Raw genomic sequence first — 18,916 nt, 5'->3', positions numbered from 1 at the left:
AGGGGACCCCGTCTTTTGCCAAGGGGTCCCACCCTCCAACCTGGCACCCCATCCCGGCACCCCCAGCGCGCAGAGCCGTGTTCTCCCCGCATCGCGGCTGCGGGCTTTGTCTGCTCTGCGGAGAACCTCTCCCCGCGGCCCAGAGCCGGGATCGACTCTGGGAGAGCGGGAGGGGGGAGCGGAGAGCGGAGAGGGAGCGCGGCAGGGAGGGGGAAGAGGGGAGGAGAGCGAGAGCGAGAGAGAGAGCGAGAGCGAGCGACAGAAAGCCGCAGTGACCCAGCCGGGACCGCTCCCCGCCCTCTCGCCGCCCCCCCCTCATTACCATAAGAAAGAGGGACCAAAGACCTGCCCGGATCGGGAAGGAGCCCGTCTTGGGAGGGGGGCACATTCCATTAGCTTTTTTTCAACATGTTCCGTTTCTGTACACTGACTCCTCTCCCGGTGCCCGCCTCTTGGAAAAATGAGGGACCTTGACTTCCATCCCACCCCCAGCTTCGCCTCCCAGCCGCGAGTAAAGACCGAAGGCACATCCATATCTTCCTCGGGTCAAGGAATTCGTCCCCGCGCCCCCCGAGGGCGGGAAACTACAACTCCCGGCATGCCCTGGGCGCCCCCGGCGCGCCCCCCTCCCGTCAGTTCCATGCTGCTCCATCCAGTTCATTTAAAACAAAAGAGTTTGAGCGCTGGAAGGGGCTGGGCTCTATTGGGGGCCACAGAGCGCCGCTCCTGGACTGGGGCTCGGTGCGGGAGCCTAAGGGGGGCGTCTGGACGGCGGGGTCTAGAGACTCCCGGGACCGAGGCGGGAGGGGTGGGGGCAGAGATCCCGCAGCCCCCCGCCCCCCGTCACCCCCGGAGAGGAGAGGAGATCTGCTTTCTTGGTTTTGCTTCTTTTTCCCCCCACCCCCACCCTGGGGGCTGGGGCGAGGGGAGTCGGGTTACAGGGTGTTTGGGGAGGGGGGCTTAGGGGGAGGGTCTATCTTTCTATCTCGCTTTCTTCCCCCCTCCCCAGTTCTTTGTTCCCCCCTCCCCACACACCCCCCTCCTCTCCTCTCCCCTCCCCTCCTCTCTCCTCTTTTCCCTTCCACCACCTCTCTCTCTCTCTCTCTCTCTCCCTCTCTCTCTCTCCCCCAGCTTTTGTTTCGCCATGCCTAGTCTAGTGGTATCTGGAATAATGGAAAGAAATGGGGGCTTTGGAGAACTAGGATGTTTCGGGGGAAGCGCTAAGGACCGAGGGCTGCTGGAAGACGAGCGCGCCCTTCAGCTGGCTCTCGATCAACTCTGCCTCCTGGGTTTGGGGGAGCCCCCCGCCCCCACGGCGGGCGAGGACGGGGGAGGTGGGGGGGGCGGCGCCCCCGCGCAGCCGGCCGCCCCCCCGCAGCCGGCCCCGCCGCCGCCGCCCGCGGCGCCCCCGGCCGCCCCGACGGCGGCCCCCGCGGCGCAGACGCCCCAACCCCCCACCGCCCCCAAAGGGGCCAGCGACGCCAAGCTCTGCGCTCTCTACAAAGAGGCCGAGCTGCGCCTGAAGGGCAGCAGCAACACCACCGAGTGTGTACCCGTGCCCACCTCCGAGCACGTGGCCGAGATCGTGGGCAGGCAAGGTAAGCGGGCGCCGGGACCGTGGAGAGGGATTGGAGTGGGGGGCACCCCATCCCTACCACGGAAAGTTCATTTCCTCCCTTCTTGCCCGCCTCTGGCTCTGTCCCTTCCCCACAAAGGGGGACCCGCCCCCTACCCTGATTTCCAAGTGCCACAAAGTTCCCTGCTACCCCCACCCCCCCAGTTGGGACTGTTCTCCAGATCCTTCCTCCCCCAGGGCTCTGCCCTTAGACAAAGAAATATCCTCTCGTGGAGAGAGGGAAAAGGGAGGGGGATCGGTCTTCCAATCCGGGGAGGCTGTCCGGAGGGGGTGTCCACTCGTAGACAGAAAAGCTGGTGGAATGTGCAAAGAGTTACTCAGAAGCCCCAACTCCGGCATTTGCTAGTGGTTTCGGGGAGGGGGCACCCCTGGGACCCCCAGCCGCCTGGAGTTACAGACTTTGGGGGAGACCTAGCCTGGGAAGCCAGACTGAGTATCTATCTCTTTGTTGGGCTGAGTGTAGGAATGGAAGGGGGTGTGGCTCATGGGAGGGTCCCAGCCTGGGGGTGAGGTGGGAAAGGGGGGCTGCTCGGAGGAGGGAGTCCTGTGGTCACCCACACACCAAAGTTGAATGGTCTATGGGGTTTTGGAAGGGGCGCCTCCAGTGAAGTGCCACGTCCTGGTGTGGACCTCTCCTCCTCCCTCTCAGGCTTTTGTTCTGGGCTGGCCACGGCAAGGGGCCAGAGGCCTGGAGAGGGGTCTCTGGTAGTGAGAGAGTAGGACGGAGTGGGTGAGGGCATGCTGGGGGGTAAGAAACCTTCACCTGGAGATTTGTTGGAGGGCATGTGTCTGGGTGTGTTGTTGAGGGGAGGGGGGTGTGGGTGTAGAATTAATCCAGTGTAGTATGTCTGATACCACACCCTCCTCCGCTCCAGCATCCCTGGGCGGGTGGGGGTGGGAGTGTTGGTGAGGGTCCAGATTGAGCAGACGGGATCCTGGGGACCCTTCCCTCTCCCAGTTTCCCAAAGGGGAGTTGGGGGGGTGGGATTTGGAAATTGCTAGGGGGCTGGGCTGGGGAGGTGTGGGGTGGGGGAGGAGCAGGGGAGGAGCTGTCCCACAGTGGGGAACAATAGAGGAGCTGCATTCCGGCTGGGAGTGAGGGAGGAGGCCGGCTGCTGGCCGGGGAAGAGGGGAGGCAAGCCAGGAGGGCCCCTACTCCACATCTCACCTCATCTACCAGAAGTGTGGGGGGGTTGGGGGGATTTTGCAGGGAGATCCAGAATGGAGGAGGGGAAGATGCCACTCCCAGGCATAGCCCTCATCCTCCTGGGCACTCCATCTCTTGAGATTTCTGGTTTTAAAAGTTGGATTTCCTCTTGTTGCCAGAAACTAGGGACCCAGAGCCCTGGAATTGGGTGGGGACACTGATATCTTTTCTTGGGTGCGGGGGTGGTCTTGGGAGGCCCCGGAATTTCATAGAGTCATTCTTTCCTCTTCTGCCTCCGCATCAGATGGGCCTGTCTCTCATAAAAGTAGGGGGATTTCTCCTATTCAGAGAAGATAAGCCTCTCCCTCATTCCTTAAGTAAATGGAAGTCCTTTCTCTTGTCTAACCTCCCTCCTCCTGCTGCAGTGTCAGTGCTCCTCTATTTGACCTCTAGGAAGGTGAAGCCAACTGGGTCTTCCCTTCAGGAGATGCTTCTGCAGGGTTGCGAAACCCAGGACGAGGTCCACCAACAGTTCCGCACCTCCAGGCCTCTAGCTTTTCTCCTTAGTTTTATACCCGGCCTGTCCTCCTCACCCTAACTCCAATCCCTAAAGACACCTAGCTCTCGCGTAAGTTTATGGGCTCAAAACTTAGAGCCAGAACCCCGATGCCTATCAGATGCCATGCGATTAGAAGTTGTAGGAGAAGGGGCTTCACTGTTCCTTAACCCTCCATGCCTCACAAATAGAACAATCATTTACTGACTGACATTAAAGCAGCAAGGATGTGGGCTGGACAACAGGTAGGACTTCTCAGCTGCCAAGAGGTCTGAAGACAAAAAGGGAGGAGCAAATTCTCCTTCCTGAGGTCTCTTGAAGGTGAGGAGAGCTGCCCCCAACCCACTCTCTCCTCCCACATGCCAATCTGGAGAAGAAGCCATCTGGAGTGGAGGAAGGAGAGGGAAAAAAAGATGAGCTCACCCCAGGCCTGTGGTTGGAGGGTTGGGGCAGAATCAGAAAACTAGGACCACTGGCGTTGGTTGGGGAGTGAGGAAGGGAATGGTGAATGTGTATCTGGAGAGGGGTGTGAACGTGTCTAAATGTGAATGGGGACCAAAGTTGTGGGCAGCTGTGTATAGGAATGTGCTGCTTGTGTGCTGGGGATGATGGGGATGGAAGAGTGGGATGGATGAAAGGTTGAAATGCAGGGTATCTGTGTGTATGGGAGAGAGGGGTATGTGAAAGTGTACATTAGGTTTGCACCAGAAGTATTACTTAGATAAAGGCACACTGCATCACGGCTCCTAGGTCCGTGTGTGTGTGTGCGCGCACGCGCAAACTCACGTAGCATGTGTGCTTCGAGAAAGCATGTGAGTCTCTGAGGTTCTGTGTGAAGCTAGGGGCAGGGAGAGGGAAGTGGGAGAGGAGGAGAGAGGCTTGTTCACTCAGCCATCAAGGTCTGCCACCTTTAAACTGCAGTGTGGCCATCCCAGCCTCCCTCACTTTTCTCTTTCCCCTTCTCCCTCTTTGCTTCTCTTTGTCTGGGCCTTTCTCCTTTCTCTTTCTGCCTCTCTCCCCAACCTCCCACCTTGAACCCACTCCTTCTTCAAAGCAAGAGTACAGGTCCAGAACACCTTCTTCCCCACCCTACTCAGCCCCCAGCCCATCTTGGCTCTCCTGCCCCCAGGGGACAGGGTGGCAGGAGTGTCCATGGGGTCAGGTGCTACACATCATTATCCTCCTTTCCCTCTTGAAACTCTGATTCTCAGACCCTTCCCAGTCTCCCACACTCCACTAGTTGCTGAAAACTTGCTATGAATTTGGGACCCACTGAGAGACACTCATGGTGGAAGGTATGGGAGCAGCTGGGGGTCAGTGGTCCCAGAGTAGACAGGAGGACACTTTTAAGGCATGGAGATCAAGGGAGGAGTAGATTGTGGGTTGCTGGGTCCATTGCAGTTCTGAGGAAAGATCAAGGTCAGTGACAGATTGGAGATTGCAGTTGCAGGGCAGGGTGGGGTGATTAAGTGATTTGGAAGTTTGAGGAGCCAGAAATCAGTAGAGAAATTGTGGGAACGGCTCGTGGTTGGAGAGGAGTTAGTGAGTAGGTCTGAGGTTAGCACCTTGTCTAGAGGGTCAGTGATTATTTCAGGATTTCAAAGTGCGTGAATTTGGAGGTCCTGAATGGAATTCAAGGGAAAGTTGGGACATTTGGCGATCTATGGTTGATAGAGACGTTGGGTAGATTTAAGATACGATGAGTGAATTGTTCCGGTTAGGGTGGATTGGGGGGGCGGGGTTCAAAGGGTAGACAGAGGTTCCTGGGGGGCTGAGTATCTGAGTAGGAGCAGGAGCTTGTTGGACTCAGCACAAACCTTCTTGCCCGGTGAGTTTCTTTCTCTCTTCCCTTCCCTACCTATCCCAGGCTGCAAGATTAAGGCTCTGAGGGCCAAGACCAACACCTACATCAAGACACCGGTGCGAGGCGAGGAGCCAGTGTTCATGGTGACCGGGCGGCGGGAGGACGTGGCCACAGCGCGACGTGAAATCATCTCAGCAGCTGAGCACTTCTCCATGATCCGGGCCTCCCGCAACAAGTCGGGCGCCGCCTTTGGCGTGGCGCCTGCTCTGCCCGGCCAAGTGACTATTCGTGTGCGGGTGCCCTACCGCGTGGTGGGGCTGGTGGTGGGCCCCAAGGGGGCAACCATCAAACGCATCCAGCAGCAGACCAACACGTACATTATCACGCCGAGCCGGGACCGAGACCCGGTGTTCGAGATCACCGGTGCCCCGGGCAACGTGGAGCGTGCGCGCGAGGAGATCGAGACGCACATCGCGGTCCGCACAGGCAAGATCCTCGAATACAACAATGAAAACGACTTCCTGGCTGGGAGCCCCGACGCCGCGCTTGATAGCCGCTACTCCGAGGCCTGGCGGGTGCACCCGCCTGGCTGCAAGCCTCTCTCCACCTTCAGGCAGAACAGTCTGGGCTGCATCGGCGAGTGTGGAGTGGACTCTGGTTTTGAGGCCCCGCGCCTGGGCGAGCAGGGAGGGGACTTTGGCTACGGCGGGTACCTGTTTCCCGGCTACGGCGTGGGCAAGCAGGACGTGTACTACGGGGTGGCGGAGACTAGCCCCCCTCTCTGGGCGGGCCAGGAGAACGCCACGCCCACCTCGGTGCTCTTCTCCTCCGCCTCTTCCTCCTCCTCCTCTTCCGCCAAGGCCCGCGCTGGGCCCCCGGGCGCGCACCGCTCTCCTGCCGCCTCTGCGGGGCCTGAGCTGGCAGGACTCCCGAGACGCCCGCCGGGAGAGCCGCTCCAGGGCTTCTCTAAACTTGGGGGGGGCGGCCTGCGGAGCCCCGGCGGCGGGCGGGATTGCATGGTGTGCTTCGAGAGTGAGGTGACTGCCGCACTCGTGCCCTGCGGACACAACCTGTTCTGCATGGAGTGTGCAGTACGCATCTGCGAGAGGACGGACCCGGAGTGTCCCGTCTGCCACATCACAGCCACGCAAGCCATCCGAATATTTTCCTAAGCCCCCTGCCCCTTGCCTCCTGGGGCCACCTCCCAGGGGCCCTTCTTGGAGCTGTGTTCCACTAGGGCCTTTTGGAAATCAGTGATTTGAGGGGCAAGGTGCTTGGAGATACTCGCTCTCTGGGGAGGGGGGAGGGGAGGCGATGGTGGCTGGAGGGTGGACCACTTTCAGAGCCTCTGGTCACCCTGTCCTGGAAAGGTTGGGAGGGGGCCAGGCCGGAAATTTTACTAGAGTTACAACTCTGATACCTCAACACACCCTTCAGTCTGGAAGCAGCTAAGAGAAACTTTTGTTTTGCCAGAGGTGGCCGCTAAGGTATCCTGACCCCCTCTCCACCTACCCTTATGTGTGTCACACTACCCTTTCCTCTGTGGAGGGGATGGGGAAAGGGAGAGGGAGAATTACCATCTGTATCTAGAGGTGCTCTAACAATCCCCAAGCCCTCTGGTCCTGACCTCTGACCTCCAACCACGACCCTTTAGACCCTCCACCGCCATATCCTGTTTGGGAATCTGTTCCTGGGTTTCCAGCAGTATAAGGGGGTTGGGGCCCTTTTGGAAGTCGGGATAGATTTTCTAAGGGGGAAGGGGAGGAAGTATGTCAACAAATAAAGGGCTCAGAACTCATCTATCCCCACAAAGCTGGGCTAGAGGAATCTGGAGAGGGGGTGCTCCTCGGCCCCTTGCAGCTTTTCCCTCCACTCTCTCCTCCCCATCTTTCTTCCCTTTGGGTTTTCCTCACTCCTTTGTTCTCTCCCCCAACTCTCCTCTTTGCTTCCCCTTGCTGGCTGTCACAACCAGCCCTGTCTTGCTCTTGCTCTTTCTTCCCTTCTCCCCCCTCCCTCCTGCTCCTTCCAGCCCAGCTTTGGGGACACCATCCCCCTGGGGAGAAGTAGGGGGAAGAACAATTTGATGGTCCCCCCTAATTCCTCTTCGGACATCCGGAGGCCCTCTCTCCTACTCCTCCAAAGAAACACCTCAAATTCTTGATGGAATGTATCCCCGTTCTCAGTGAAAATTTGAGGAGGGGACCAATACTGGGTTACATAAAGGGTCAAACCTCCACCTTTATCATCTTGGGGCATTACATTTAGGGAACAGTTCTTGGGCTGGATTTTCTGGTGGTGGGAGGGGGAGAGCCAGGGTAGTGTGTCTGCAGTTTTGAGCAGGAAAGGGCCTGAGGCCATAGGAGAGGCTGCTGGGGCGAGGGGCTGCTCCTCCTCCCCAGCAGTGCCCCACTCCATGCGCCCCTCTCTGGACCTGACCTGAACCCTTATTAGCACGCTAATCATGAAGTCTCTGTCTCACTCATTGTGGTTGAGGAGAGAGACCAGGTCTTCAGACAGGGGTCAATCCAGAGCCAAGCAGGATTGGGGTACAGCAGGGCCTGCTCTGAGAATCATGTATGATTTTAGGCCTTGCACCCCCTTTGCTGCTTCCCTACTGCTCATCTGGGGCAGCCACCAGCCTCCTGCCCTCCTGGGTTCCGCTGGCCGGGCCAGGAGAGGATGGGGGATGGGAGTCCCACGGGGGTCCTAGGAGATTCTTGTATATAGTAGGGTGGGACTCTTCTAAGTGATCTCTGAGCACTTAAGCTCCGAAGTCCCATTCTTCCTGGATGGAGAGGGGGTGCAGGGATGGGGGTACAGAGGGGATTTCCTCCTCTCCTTCCTCCTGTTGTGAATTAACTCACCTCTCCTCAGCCTTCCCCTCCAGACCACCAGCCAGGGAGGGGAGCGGAAGGAGGTCACAGCCAGGAAAACTGGCCTGTGACAACTTCCCTCCTTCCCGCCAATATATGTGAGCCATCCTGAGATGTCTGTACAATAGAAACCAAACCAAATGGGCACCCCTCGGTCGCCGAGGGGGGGTGGGGAGGGGGGTGGGAAGATGGGATGTCTGTCTGTCGATCCCCCTCCCCCTCTCCATTCTACCCACAAAGGCAGAAGACTGTTACACTAGGGGGCTCGGAAAATTCAATCCCACTCTTACTAATTGAGCCAAACCTAGAAACAAACGCAAAACACATAGTGAGAGACAAGATAGAGGAGAGAAAGAGAGCGTGAGAGGGAGTGAGATAGGTGACCAACACAGAGGAGAGAAAACAAAAATAGCAAAAAAAAAAAAAAAAAAAAAAAAGCAGTTCTTTATAATTTAATATTCTATTTTAATAAAGGCGTTTATTACCGTATAAATGTAGCAAAGAACCTGGGCTAATATGAAAAAAAGACTTTTTATTAGGTAATTTATTATATGAAAAGGATATTTTATTTTATGATAAAGTGATCCTTAAAAAAAATAAAAAAACTTTAGAAGGTTTAGAATATATGTAGGGAGAGAAGAAAAAAATACATTTGTATTCAGAGTTAAATCTTAAAAAAGTGTTTTTAATATATGTTCGGGTTTACGTTCCTTTTTCCCCCCACTTTTTTTTTGGGGAGGAATGTCATTTGCTTTTCCGGGGGAGCATCCTGGGATGGATCGTGGAGACAGGGGCTAGGGGAACTTGGTCCCTCTGGGGCCCTGCAAGTAGATTGGATTTCACTCCCGGGGCTCCCTCTCCCCTCTACCCCTCCCCCTCGGGGGAGCCGGCAGAGTCAAACAAAGAAAGGGATTAAGGAGAAAGGAAGAAGCTGGAGGACTGTGGACTGAGGATCCTGGGGTGTCCCCCCCCCTTCCCCTGCCCTGTCCCAGGGGCGAGTGAGAAGGGGAAGTCCAGAACTGAGGCCTAGCAGGCCTACGGGAACCCTCAGAGAGGTGTGAGATTTAAGAGAAATAGTTTTTTTTGTTTGTTTTTTTAACCAAAAATGAGAGAGAGAAGAAAAAGAAAGAAACCGAGGGGTTTAAAAGAAAAGAATACTACAAAATAATAATTATAATAATAATAATAATTCAAATTTATTTCATATAATCCTAGAGAAAAAGAGAAAGAATTACTAGTTACTTAGTAGATGATATTCAGATAGCTTAAAGTTTAGTAGCATTGAGGGCCCCTGGGTCCAGTAGAATGTATAAAAGTCATAACGAAAAGGAAAATAGAGGAGGGAAGTGGCTGAGTCCACCCTGAGCCGCTCCATCTTCAGATATCAGGGTGGGAGCAGGTTGCTAGGTAAGGTTAGGAGCTTCCTTCCAGTCTGCTGGGGTTGATTCTGAGAATCCTTGGATTTTTAAATTATAGGACAAATAGATGAGGGGCTCAGTTCCCAGGGTCTTTGAAACGATGAACAGTGGTCATTTCAACCAGAGGAGGGCTGGGCTAGGGACAGCAGAGGAGGGAGAGCACATTCACCTGCACCCCTGCTCTGCACCCCAGTACCTGAGGGCCTGGCCATCCTGGCCTTCCCTGTCTGTTGGGCAGCCCTTACTCCAAATATGTCCTCTTGGGGTTCTCTGGGAGGATGGAGACTGCCCAGCTCCAACCCTCCTGAGGCAACTTCTCCCAGGCCTAACCGAGGAAGTCCTTCTTGAAGTATAACCTCAATCCACTCCACCTCAGATTGATTCAAGAGCCTGGTAGGTAGGTCATTTCACCAACAGACACACATGCACATGCTTCTTTCTCAGAGCTTCAAGGGTACTGAGGGGGTGGTCTGTCCCCTTTCCTTGTACCCACTCAATATTCTACTTAGCTTCTGGCCTCCATGGCAGCAGGTGGAGGAACCAACTCAATAATCGTCCTCCTTTAAAGCTGCACTGTGCTTTACAGGTTTGCAAAAGTGCTTTATTATCTCATAGAAGTTAGATTCCAAGAAGGACTTCCCACCCCCTGGGGTAGAGCAGAGATGCTGTCCTTAAAGGCCTGGGAGAACTGGTCCCCAAGGGTACAAAGGCAGGGGGAGGGCAGCAGCGACTTTGGGTGATCCTGACCCTAATGCTCTGTTCTAGTCCACCTCCATTTGTAAGTGTTCAGGTAGGGGTCGTCCACTGTGCCCTGGCCCCAGGGCACATCGCCCTCCCCACAGAAAACTGGGGAGCTTGGCTTTTGCTTGTGAGAAATCAACTCGTTTTTTAAGCACTTGCCTTCTACCAACCCCAGCTTGCAATCAGGTCGGGCCCCTCCCTCCTATCCAAGGGGGTGTGGAGGCCCCTTGGCTCTTGGCAAGAAGAGCCTGCTCCATGACACCAATGACTGTCATGCCCCTCCCTGGCCCTAGACCCCAAACACACATCTCCCTCTCCCCAGTTTACTCTTCTCACCCCACCTAGGGACAGATATCCCCCCTGCTCTTTTTGTCCTAGAAACCCCGCTAGTTTGGGAAGGTAGCGTCTGGGGTGGGGAGGGCTTCCCCTTCCCTGCGCGAGGGTACGGGTGGGGTAGGGTGGGTGGGGGGAGACAGCCCTGGGGCAGGGGGAGTGGTCTCTCCACTGTAGAAAGTAGAGTAGGATTGTGGTCAGACTTAATTTGAGGCATCTAGTGAAGACACGTTACAAATCCACCAAAAGGAAAAACGTTTCAAAAGCAAAATAAAGGCGGGAAAAAAACGGACCCATGAATAATCAAGTCAAAGTGATGTTGCACAAAACACAGAGAAACCAAGAAGGGGGAGGGTTAATGTATTAAATGTGCTATTAAGAACTTAATTTTATTAAAAGTATTATTACTTAAGGCTCTGGCCTCTTTCTCTGCATGTGAGTCTGAACCACCTTGGGGTGAGTGGGGTTTTCTCTGGTGTGATTCTGGGTGACCCTGCTCACCTTGCAGGAAGTGAATGGCTCCTGTCTGCTCTCCACAGCTCCCTACTTGCATCTCCAAGTGCTCAACCTCTCTTTTTTCTCCCCATTTACCACCTTCTATTCCTTGGGGGTGCCAGCAGACCTCCTTCCACTCTGCCCTGCAGAACAGGGGAAGGCGAGGCTGGGTGACCTCCACGCTCCCTGGACAGCCAGCTTGTGGACTCGATGGAGAAGGGGCGGAGAGCTGAGAGCCCGACACTCCCCGCTCATCCCCACCAGGTTCAATCCATCCCTACACACCACACCCCCTCTTCTTCAGGTTCAGGCAGAAACCTGGAAGGAGCACTTAGACCCTCCACCTCCCAGGCTTAAAACCCCTTCCCCAGCACACACAGACAGGGCTAGCCCTGACTCCCCTTCTCTCAAACATCTCTCCCGCCTCCTCCCCTCACCCCTGGCATCGGAGTGCCCTCAGTTCTTGGCACCAGGGCCCTGGGCACCAGATGGTACCCGCCGATGGTTTCCTTTTGTCTCGCCTTCCAGATACCCCCTCTCTGCCATGCTGTCCTCCCTCCCCTACCTGCCCGGGGGTTGGCAGAGGGAAGGGCGGGCCCCTCCCACCCCCTTGGCACTGTCCCCGGACCACAGGACTCCAGAGGCAGCTGGCCCTGGGGGGCAGTGTATGGTGAGGAGGATGAAGGGAGGGGGAGGGGAAGGGGAACTGGGCCAGAGATGAAGGGGAGGCACCAGGAAGCAGCAGGACGTCCAGGTCTTGATACAAAACACAGCTTTATTGGGGGGCCCTAGTCTGTGAGGGGGTGACCGATAATAGAGATATGTGGGGAGGAGGGGCAGCGCATGAAGACCTTAGAGCTCTGCAGGGCTGCGAACAAGGACCGGCCACTCTGACATCTGGAGCCACAGGGCAGGGAAGGCTCCTGGATCTGGGATGGGAATGGGGGACACCAGAGCGCCAGCAGGGGCAGGTCAGAGGCTGATGCAACAGGCCCTCTTCTCACCAGGGCCCGGCTCACTGCCCAGGGTGAGGGCATTGGTCCGGGTGCTGTTCTGCCTCTGCTTGGACACCTTGGCGAAGATCTCTGTGAGGGCAGAGGGCAGTGGTCAGGTCAGGTGAAGATTTAGAGCCCGCCCTCCGCATACACACTCTATGTGCCCCTTTCTGAACACCGGGGGTTTTGCTAGAAGGAAGAGGAGTTTGGGCACCTGGGTCCCTTCTACTTACGTGGGTGGAGAAGGGCTAAGACTCAGCTCCCTGGTAAGTGTGGCCTTCTGCTTCTTTCCCTAAGCTCCAGCTGAGGGGGTGGGGGGCATACTAGGGAGGCTCTGAGAAGGCTGGGGACCCCCAGAGGGGCTGAGGAATCAGCTAGGGCGGGCGAGGGCTGGGTGTCTGCGTTCCTCACACTGTCCACAGAAGGCTCACAGATGGGATGGGGTGCCTGCCGAATGGCAGGGGCTCTACCTTTGAGGACAGTCTCAAAGGCCAGCTCAACGTTGGTGGAATCCAGGGCCGAGGTCTCCAAGAATAGCAGCCCATTGTTTTCTGACAGGAAAGGAAGCACACCATTAGCTGTGGAGGGCCAACGCGATAATAATAATATTTACTTCATGTTTACCATGTACATTTGCTCTACACTAAACCCTTGGCATGTGTAGCTCATATAAAACTTAAAACAGGGCTTCCCTGGTGGCGCAGTGGTTGAGAGTCCGCCTGCCGATGCAGGGGACATGGGTTCGTGCCCCAGTCCGGGAAGATCCCACATGCCGCAGAGCGGCTGGGCCCGTGAGCCATGGCCGCTGAGCCTGCGCATCCGGAGCCTGTGCTCCGCGACCGGAGAGGCCACAACAGTGAGAGGCCCGCGTACCGCAAAACAAACAAACAAACAAACAAACAAAAAAACTTAAAACAACCTGTGAGGTAGGTTTGAATACTAACCCTTTCTTACAGAAGAGGAAACTGAAGCCCAGAAACAGAGAGAATGAATAAAGAACTTGCTTGGTGTCCCACAGCTAGTCATTGGCCAAGAGATGTGAAGCTGAGCCATGGGACTCCACAGCCTACACCCTTAACCACTGTATCTTGCTGCCTCTAAACCCCAGAAAGCCTGGGGAAAGTGTGACTGCAGGTGGTCAAGGGGAGCCCACCTGCTACACTTAAGATCTCTGAGCATTGCAGGGTGGGCTGTCCTAAAACCAACTATGAATAATTGCCCATAAAGACAATCTCAAGGCAAGTGGTGGGACATAAAGAGGGACACAGGGTCACAGAGGGGAGGGCCTAGGAGATTCTGAGGAAGATGGGATAGAGGTAGGGGATCCTGCGGAGGACGTCCAGGCCGGAGCCCTACGGTGGGAGCAGGGGCTGGGGAGGTGGGATCTGGGATTGCATTGGCAGGGCTGGAGGGGTCAGGCTGGGTCATGGTGGGCTCTCACCAGCGAACATGCGGGCCTCGTCAGTAGGCACCTCTCGGGCCTGGCTGAGGTCACTCTTGTTACCAACGAGCATGACGACGATCGTGGCCTCGGCGTGGTCGTAGAGCTCCTTCAGCCAGCGCTCCACCACGGCATAGGTCTGGTGCTTGGTTAGGTCAAACACCAGTAGGGCCCCCACCGCACCACGATAGTACCTGGGTGGGGGGTAGTGGGGAGGACAGAGGCAAGGTCAGGGCCATCAGGCCCAGCCTCAGAGCAGAGCCCTCAAGCCAAAAGCCAGAGATGAGTACCAGAAGTGGGGAAATACGAAAACTAGAGTCCAGAGACCTAAATGGCACAGGGCAGCCCAAAGCTCCCATGTCTGAAGCTGAGCGCCCTCCAGAGATACTGGTCTTGGAGCCTCCGAAGACTCACCTCCCTTCTCCAAAACCACTGGCTCCCTCCTCCTTCCTAGCCCTTCTGCTTCTCCAGGTCTTTTTTCTGATTTTAGCCCCTGCTATTCACCAATGTATACCAGGGCTCTGGTCAAGACAGCCTCCTAGATGTCCCACCTTTAAGATCTTGACCCACAGTGTCTTCTCTCTCATGGCCATCTTTCTAGGACTAGCTAAATCTCCCCTATCATCTGAGGCATCCTTGCAAGCATCCAGTCTCACTCTTGGAGTTAGATGGAGCTTCTTCAGACTGGTGGTATCTAATTACTCCCATTTTATTGAAGAGTCAACTGAGGCTCGTAAGAGTCAGGTGACCAGGACATCCCTGGCGGCACAGTGGTTAAGAATCTGCCTGCCAATACAGGGGACACGGGTTTGAGCCCTCGTCTGGGAAGATCCCACATGCTGTGGATCAACTAAGCCCATGCACCACAGCTACTGAGCCTGTGCTCTAGAGCCCGTGAGCCACAACTACTGAAGCCCTCGCGCCTAGAGCCCGTGCTCTGCAACAAGAGAAGCCACCATAACGAGAAGCCTACACACCGCAATGAAGAGTAGCCCCGGCTCACTGCAACTAGAGAAAGCCCGTGTGCAGCAACGAAGACCCAACACAGCCAAAACTAAATAAATAAAATAAACGTTTTTAAAAAAGAGTCAGGTGACCAGTCCAAGAGTAATGGGTATGTATAAACAAAGCCCCTAACTCCTGTGCTGTCCCCCACTACACACACACACACACACACCACCTTTGGCCTAACACTGACTGGGAGACACTCTATGTTTGGTGTCAGGAGACCTACGTTCCTCTGTGTCCTCTGAGTCTTTGTAAAATGCAGCTGAAGGGTCCAGCCCTTCACCTTGTGGTTAGACAGTGAAGGCTGCCAAGTGCAAAGCACTGTGCAGAAGTGAGGGGGTGCTTTTGATCGCAGAACCTGCCCCCATCCCAGCTGCATCCTGATTTCACCTGCTTGAGACTCACACTTCTCATATTTAAAGAGGAATTAATGATAGCACCCTACTCCTGTGGTACTTTGAGGATTACATAAAATGCCCAATGTAAAGTGCCTTGTACCTTCCTGGGCACATAGCAAAGACTTAAGTAAGTGGCGGCGATGACCCTTGTGTTTAGTTCCAGCAGTCAGTATCACTGCAGCCTGTCTCAGACTGTTCGTAGGTCACAGTACTCACGTCTCCTGACTCAGGCCGAAGTGGCCCATGGTCCCATTCAGGGAACTTGCTGCTGAGTGTCCTTGCCTCCTTCTCCTCCTCCACCTCTCCTCCAGAGGTATGCCCTGACTTCCCCAGCACCCCCGCGCCCCAGGAGACCCCCAGCCCCAGCTCACGCCGAGGTGATGGCTCGGTACCGCTCCAGGCCAGCCGTGTCCCAGATCTGAGCCTTGACAGCAGCGGTGCCCAGCATGACAGTGCGGGTGGAGAACTCAACCCCGATGGTGGTACGGCTGTCGTGGCTGAACTCATTGCGAGTGAATCGGGATAGCAGATTGGTCTTCCCCACGCCTGACTCGCCGATCAGCACCACTGAGGGAGTGGAGAGATAAGGGCTGAGCTTGGAGGGTCTGCCCATCCGAAAAGGGGAGCTGAGCTCAGAAAACTGAGGAGGGAGCCAGGTCTCCTGGCAGAGGCTAGGCTCTGCAACTCTACGTGAATGCATCCATCCAGGGGCAGAAGGGCTGAGCGTTTGAAACAGGCCGTTTAAGAGTTCTAGGCCTGGTCTGTTGTGATGTGGCTGCAGAGTCAACCTGCGATTATGGTGATGGAATGACGTCTATGGGCTGTTTGTGGGTATCGGCATTCAGGGTTGTGAGGTAAGAGGGAGGGTAGGGGCCTGGGGGGAGGTTGCACATTTCTGGGTGGGGGAGTATGAGAACATTGTGCATGTTTCTATGTATATGAGCTGGAAGGACAAGTGGGAGGTTTGTGTGTCTGCGTGGGGAGCAGAGGTGTGAACAGAAGTGGGTGAGGAGAAAGTTTGGCAGGTGACACGTCTGTGGGTGGGGGAAAGGTATGGACGTATGTGTACAAGAAGTTAGGATCCAGTTGTCCCCAAGAAGGGGCAGTCTTGTATGGTTAAGACCATGGGACTGGGTGTGGGACCAGCTATGTGTGTCCTTCAGCAAGCTATTATCCTCTCTGACCTTTTTCTTATGAAAGAGTGGTAATAACAATAGCATCTATCTTATGGATTGTTGCAGGAAGTAAAGGAGATATTGCCCAGGATATAGTGAGTGTGCAAAACTCTTACTGTCGTTATTGTCGTTGGTAGGCCAGTGCTTTTACCTTTAGGTTTTCAGGGACGTGGATCCACCATCAGTGGGGCCGTGAAGAGCCTTTAGGCTGGAGGGAAGTATCCAGGGCCCAGCCTTACCCACCATGGGTGAGTTGGGACTGGGGTTAAAATGTGGAGCTGATGTAGGTACAGCTCATCATCGCACTGGCCCTGAGCTACCCAGGGTGGTTCTGGAAAGGGAGGCAGGCACCGCAGGACTGGACACCACATATTCTGGGTGCTGGTCCCCACTCAGCCTCTGACTAGCTGTGTGACCCTGAACAAGTGGTTCACCGTTTCTGGGTCTCAGTTTCCCTGTTTATAAAACCTACAAAGGCCCCCTCCAACTTAAAAAATTCCCTATTTGTTTAGTGCAGGAAAGAGCTGGGAGCTATACGGGTGTGTGTGGATTGTATGGACGTGTGTGTGTGTGTGTGTGTGTGTGTGTGTGTGTGTTCCTGCCTCTCCCCTACTGGGAACCTCATCCCCATCTCATCCCTCCCAGGGGGTGTGCTCTGAGCCCTATCCTCAGACCCCAAAGGGGCTCAGGGCAAGGGCTTTGGAGTCAGACAGACTTGGGTTTGAGTACTGACTTAGTGACCTTTTGTAAGCTATTTGCTCTGTGTCTCATCCTCATCTGTAAAACTGAGGTACTAATGGTTAACATTTATTGAGCGCCTACTGTGTGCCAGGCACCATCCTGAAGGCTTTACACATATTAACTCATTTAATCCTCACAACAATGCCATAAGGCAAGTACCATTATTAGTATCACCCCATTTTTACAGGGGGGTTAAATGATTTGCACAAGATGGCACAGCTAGTGTGGTAAACATGAGCTGTGCTGCTCAGATGAGCCTTCTAGGAAGGACTTGCCCCCAGCCGCAGGGAGCGCAGTCAGCACACAGCCTTCAGCTGTTGGCTCCTTCAGCATCTGTTTCTGAGGCAGAGGGCAGCCTCACCTGAGGTCATACCTTTCCTGGGCAGTCTGCACGGAGCGCCCGAGCAAGGAGAGGGGCACCCAGAGCTGCCTGCCCTTGGCCAAGGCTTTGTGATCTTGCCTTGCAGTGTGACTTCTCCCTCTGCCCAATCCTGCATCCTGCCTCTTCCTTTCACTGCTGTTGTGCCACAATAAACATCTTACGCCCCAAACTTCTCAGTGTCTGCTTCTAGTGACCCCAACCTGTAATAACTCGTAAACAGCAGGGCTGAGATCTGAACTCATGCTTTCAAAATGAAAGATAATTTTGGGGTTGTTATGGTGATTAATGAGCCAGTGGCTGGCACATAGTAAGGGTTCAATAAACGACAGGAGTAGTATTGCCCCAGTCTACTGCTAACCCTTACTCTGTCTCCCTTCCTGGGAAAGATGCTGGGAGTACAGGTTTCCCAACCCCTGGTCGACTGAGAGTCCCAGCTCAAGTGAGGGTGGGGCCGAGGCTGGGAGAGGCAGTGGGGTGGGGTGGCTGGAGAGGAACCATAGGGCAGCCAGTCCACCCTGCCCTGAAGGAGGTGTGCAGGTGGGGGTGGGGAACACTAGACTGACCAAACACAGGGGCGAGATAAAGGAGCAGGAAAGATACATGCAGGCTTCCAGGGACAGCCAAGTTGAACCCAGTTCCTGGTATTTGAGCCCAAGGGGTCTGCCAAGGGGCAGACAGACAAAGCCATGGCGCTGAGGGGTCCTCCAGGTTCTATTAGACCCTTCTCCCAATCATTACATCTTCCCTATGGCTTTCTCCAGCGCTATGACGGGATAGATCTATCCTATCTCTCCTCTCCCGTACAGCTGCCTAGAAAGGTGACTTTCTTCCTCTTAAGTCTGCTTGTTTCCCCTTCTTCTCAGGAGGGAATCCTCCATCTCTGGTGCTGCAGTGGCTAACTATTCCTAGGGGTTTGGGCTTCCATTAGGAACAGGGCAGAGGAGCCTAACTTGGCACCATTAAGGGGTGATCGGCATTATTTACTAGAGCATTCTGGCAGCGCCAGTAAACAGACCCTCCCCCACTCCTTAGGCTTTCTTTCTTATCCAAAGGAATGATGAGCCCTAGGAGGTAGGTCCTGCTAAGTGATTAAAAAGCAGGAAGGGGCCTCTGGCTCTGTTGTGCTCTTCCTGGGTCTCTCTCAGGCATTCCTCTTTCTCTACAGACCCCGACTCACCCTTGAAGACAAAGTTATAATCTTCCTCGTTTCTGTTCCCCATCTTGGCTCCACATGGAGGGCACAAGTGTCTTCGAGGGCAGAGGTGACGGGTCTATGCGTCAGCTCAATGCCCTCAACCCTCAGCTCTCAAGAGACCTGGAGTCACCCTTCCTCTCATCGGGAGTAAAGAGACTTCTGCAGCCAGAGGGATCGAGGGCCGACTTCAGGCTAGCCAGGGCCTAGGGGGGCTCAGCTGTGGCAGGTGGCGGTGCGGTAAGGAAGCTGAGAGGACGGAAGCTGAGAACAGGAACAGTGAGCGGCTGGAGACCTGGGGCCCAGGTGGGTGGAGAGACAATGACGTCAGACAGGTTAGACAGGTTGGGTGTCTGCTCTCAGCCTGGGCTCCCGCAAGCAGGCGAGCAGGCTCAAGGGAGTGACAATGGGGGCAGCTGGGACAGGGACAGGACCTTCACAGAACCAGCTGAGAGGATGGAATTCGCGTTGCTAGGTTCCTGGGACCTGTGGACATGGGGGGCCCAGCCACCAGTGAGTGAGAAATAGTCCCTTGGGGAGCAGGAAGCTACTCGGCCTCCCGCTTTTCCGCAGAGCCTGTG

At 55.3% G+C, this 18,916-nt stretch overlaps 2 protein-coding genes across 2 annotated transcripts; one reads left to right on the top strand and one right to left on the bottom strand.

Moving 5' to 3' along the window:
• The first annotated feature begins 677 nt into the window (after positions 1 to 677).
• On the top strand, positions 678 to 10,574 carry MEX3A (mex-3 RNA binding family member A). Its single transcript, XM_082613196.1, has 2 exons — positions 678 to 1,598; positions 5,207 to 10,574. Exons 1-2 carry the CDS (start codon positions 1,145 to 1,147, stop codon positions 6,313 to 6,315), a joined length of 1,563 nt encoding a protein of 520 aa, XP_082469322.1. The 5' UTR covers positions 678 to 1,144; the 3' UTR covers positions 6,316 to 10,574.
• Positions 10,575 to 11,758: 1,184 nt separating this feature from the next.
• RAB25 (RAB25, member RAS oncogene family) lies at positions 11,759 to 18,624 on the bottom strand. The gene is made up of 5 exons (XM_082614778.1): positions 18,321 to 18,624; positions 15,217 to 15,412; positions 13,440 to 13,633; positions 12,469 to 12,549; positions 11,759 to 12,088 (listed from the first exon to the last, which is right to left on the bottom strand). The coding sequence occupies exons 1-5, from the start codon at positions 18,361 to 18,363 to the stop codon at positions 11,976 to 11,978; spliced, it is 627 nt and encodes a 208-aa protein (XP_082470904.1). The 5' UTR covers positions 18,364 to 18,624; the 3' UTR covers positions 11,759 to 11,975.
• Positions 18,625 to 18,916: the final 292 nt, after the last annotated feature.

Source organism: Mesoplodon mirus (genome assembly GCF_964341445.2).
Source record: "Mesoplodon mirus genome assembly, chromosome: 3".
NCBI classification, from domain to species: Eukaryota; Metazoa; Chordata; class Mammalia; order Artiodactyla; family Ziphiidae; genus Mesoplodon; species Mesoplodon mirus.
This window is presented reverse-complemented; position numbering and strand designations above follow the sequence as displayed.

Excerpts from the sequence above, each read along its gene's own strand:
- RAB25 (XM_082614778.1), bottom strand. The coding sequence starts at position 18,363 with ATGGGGAACAGAAACGAGGAAGATTATAACTTTGTCTTCAAGG. Across the intron at positions 15,413-18,320 it reads TTATAACTTTGTCTTCAAGG|TGGTGCTGATCGGCGAGTCA; the intron begins GTGAGTCGGGGT and ends CCACTCCCTCAG. Across the intron at positions 12,550-13,439 it reads CGAGGCCCGCATGTTCGCTG|AAAACAATGGGCTGCTATTC; the intron begins GTGAGAGCCCAC and ends CTTTCCTGTCAG.
- MEX3A (XM_082613196.1), top strand. The coding sequence starts at position 1,145 with ATGCCTAGTCTAGTGGTATCTGGAATAATGGAAAGAAATGGGGGCTTT. Across the intron at positions 1,599-5,206 it reads CGAGATCGTGGGCAGGCAAG|GCTGCAAGATTAAGGCTCTG; the intron begins GTAAGCGGGCGC and ends TACCTATCCCAG.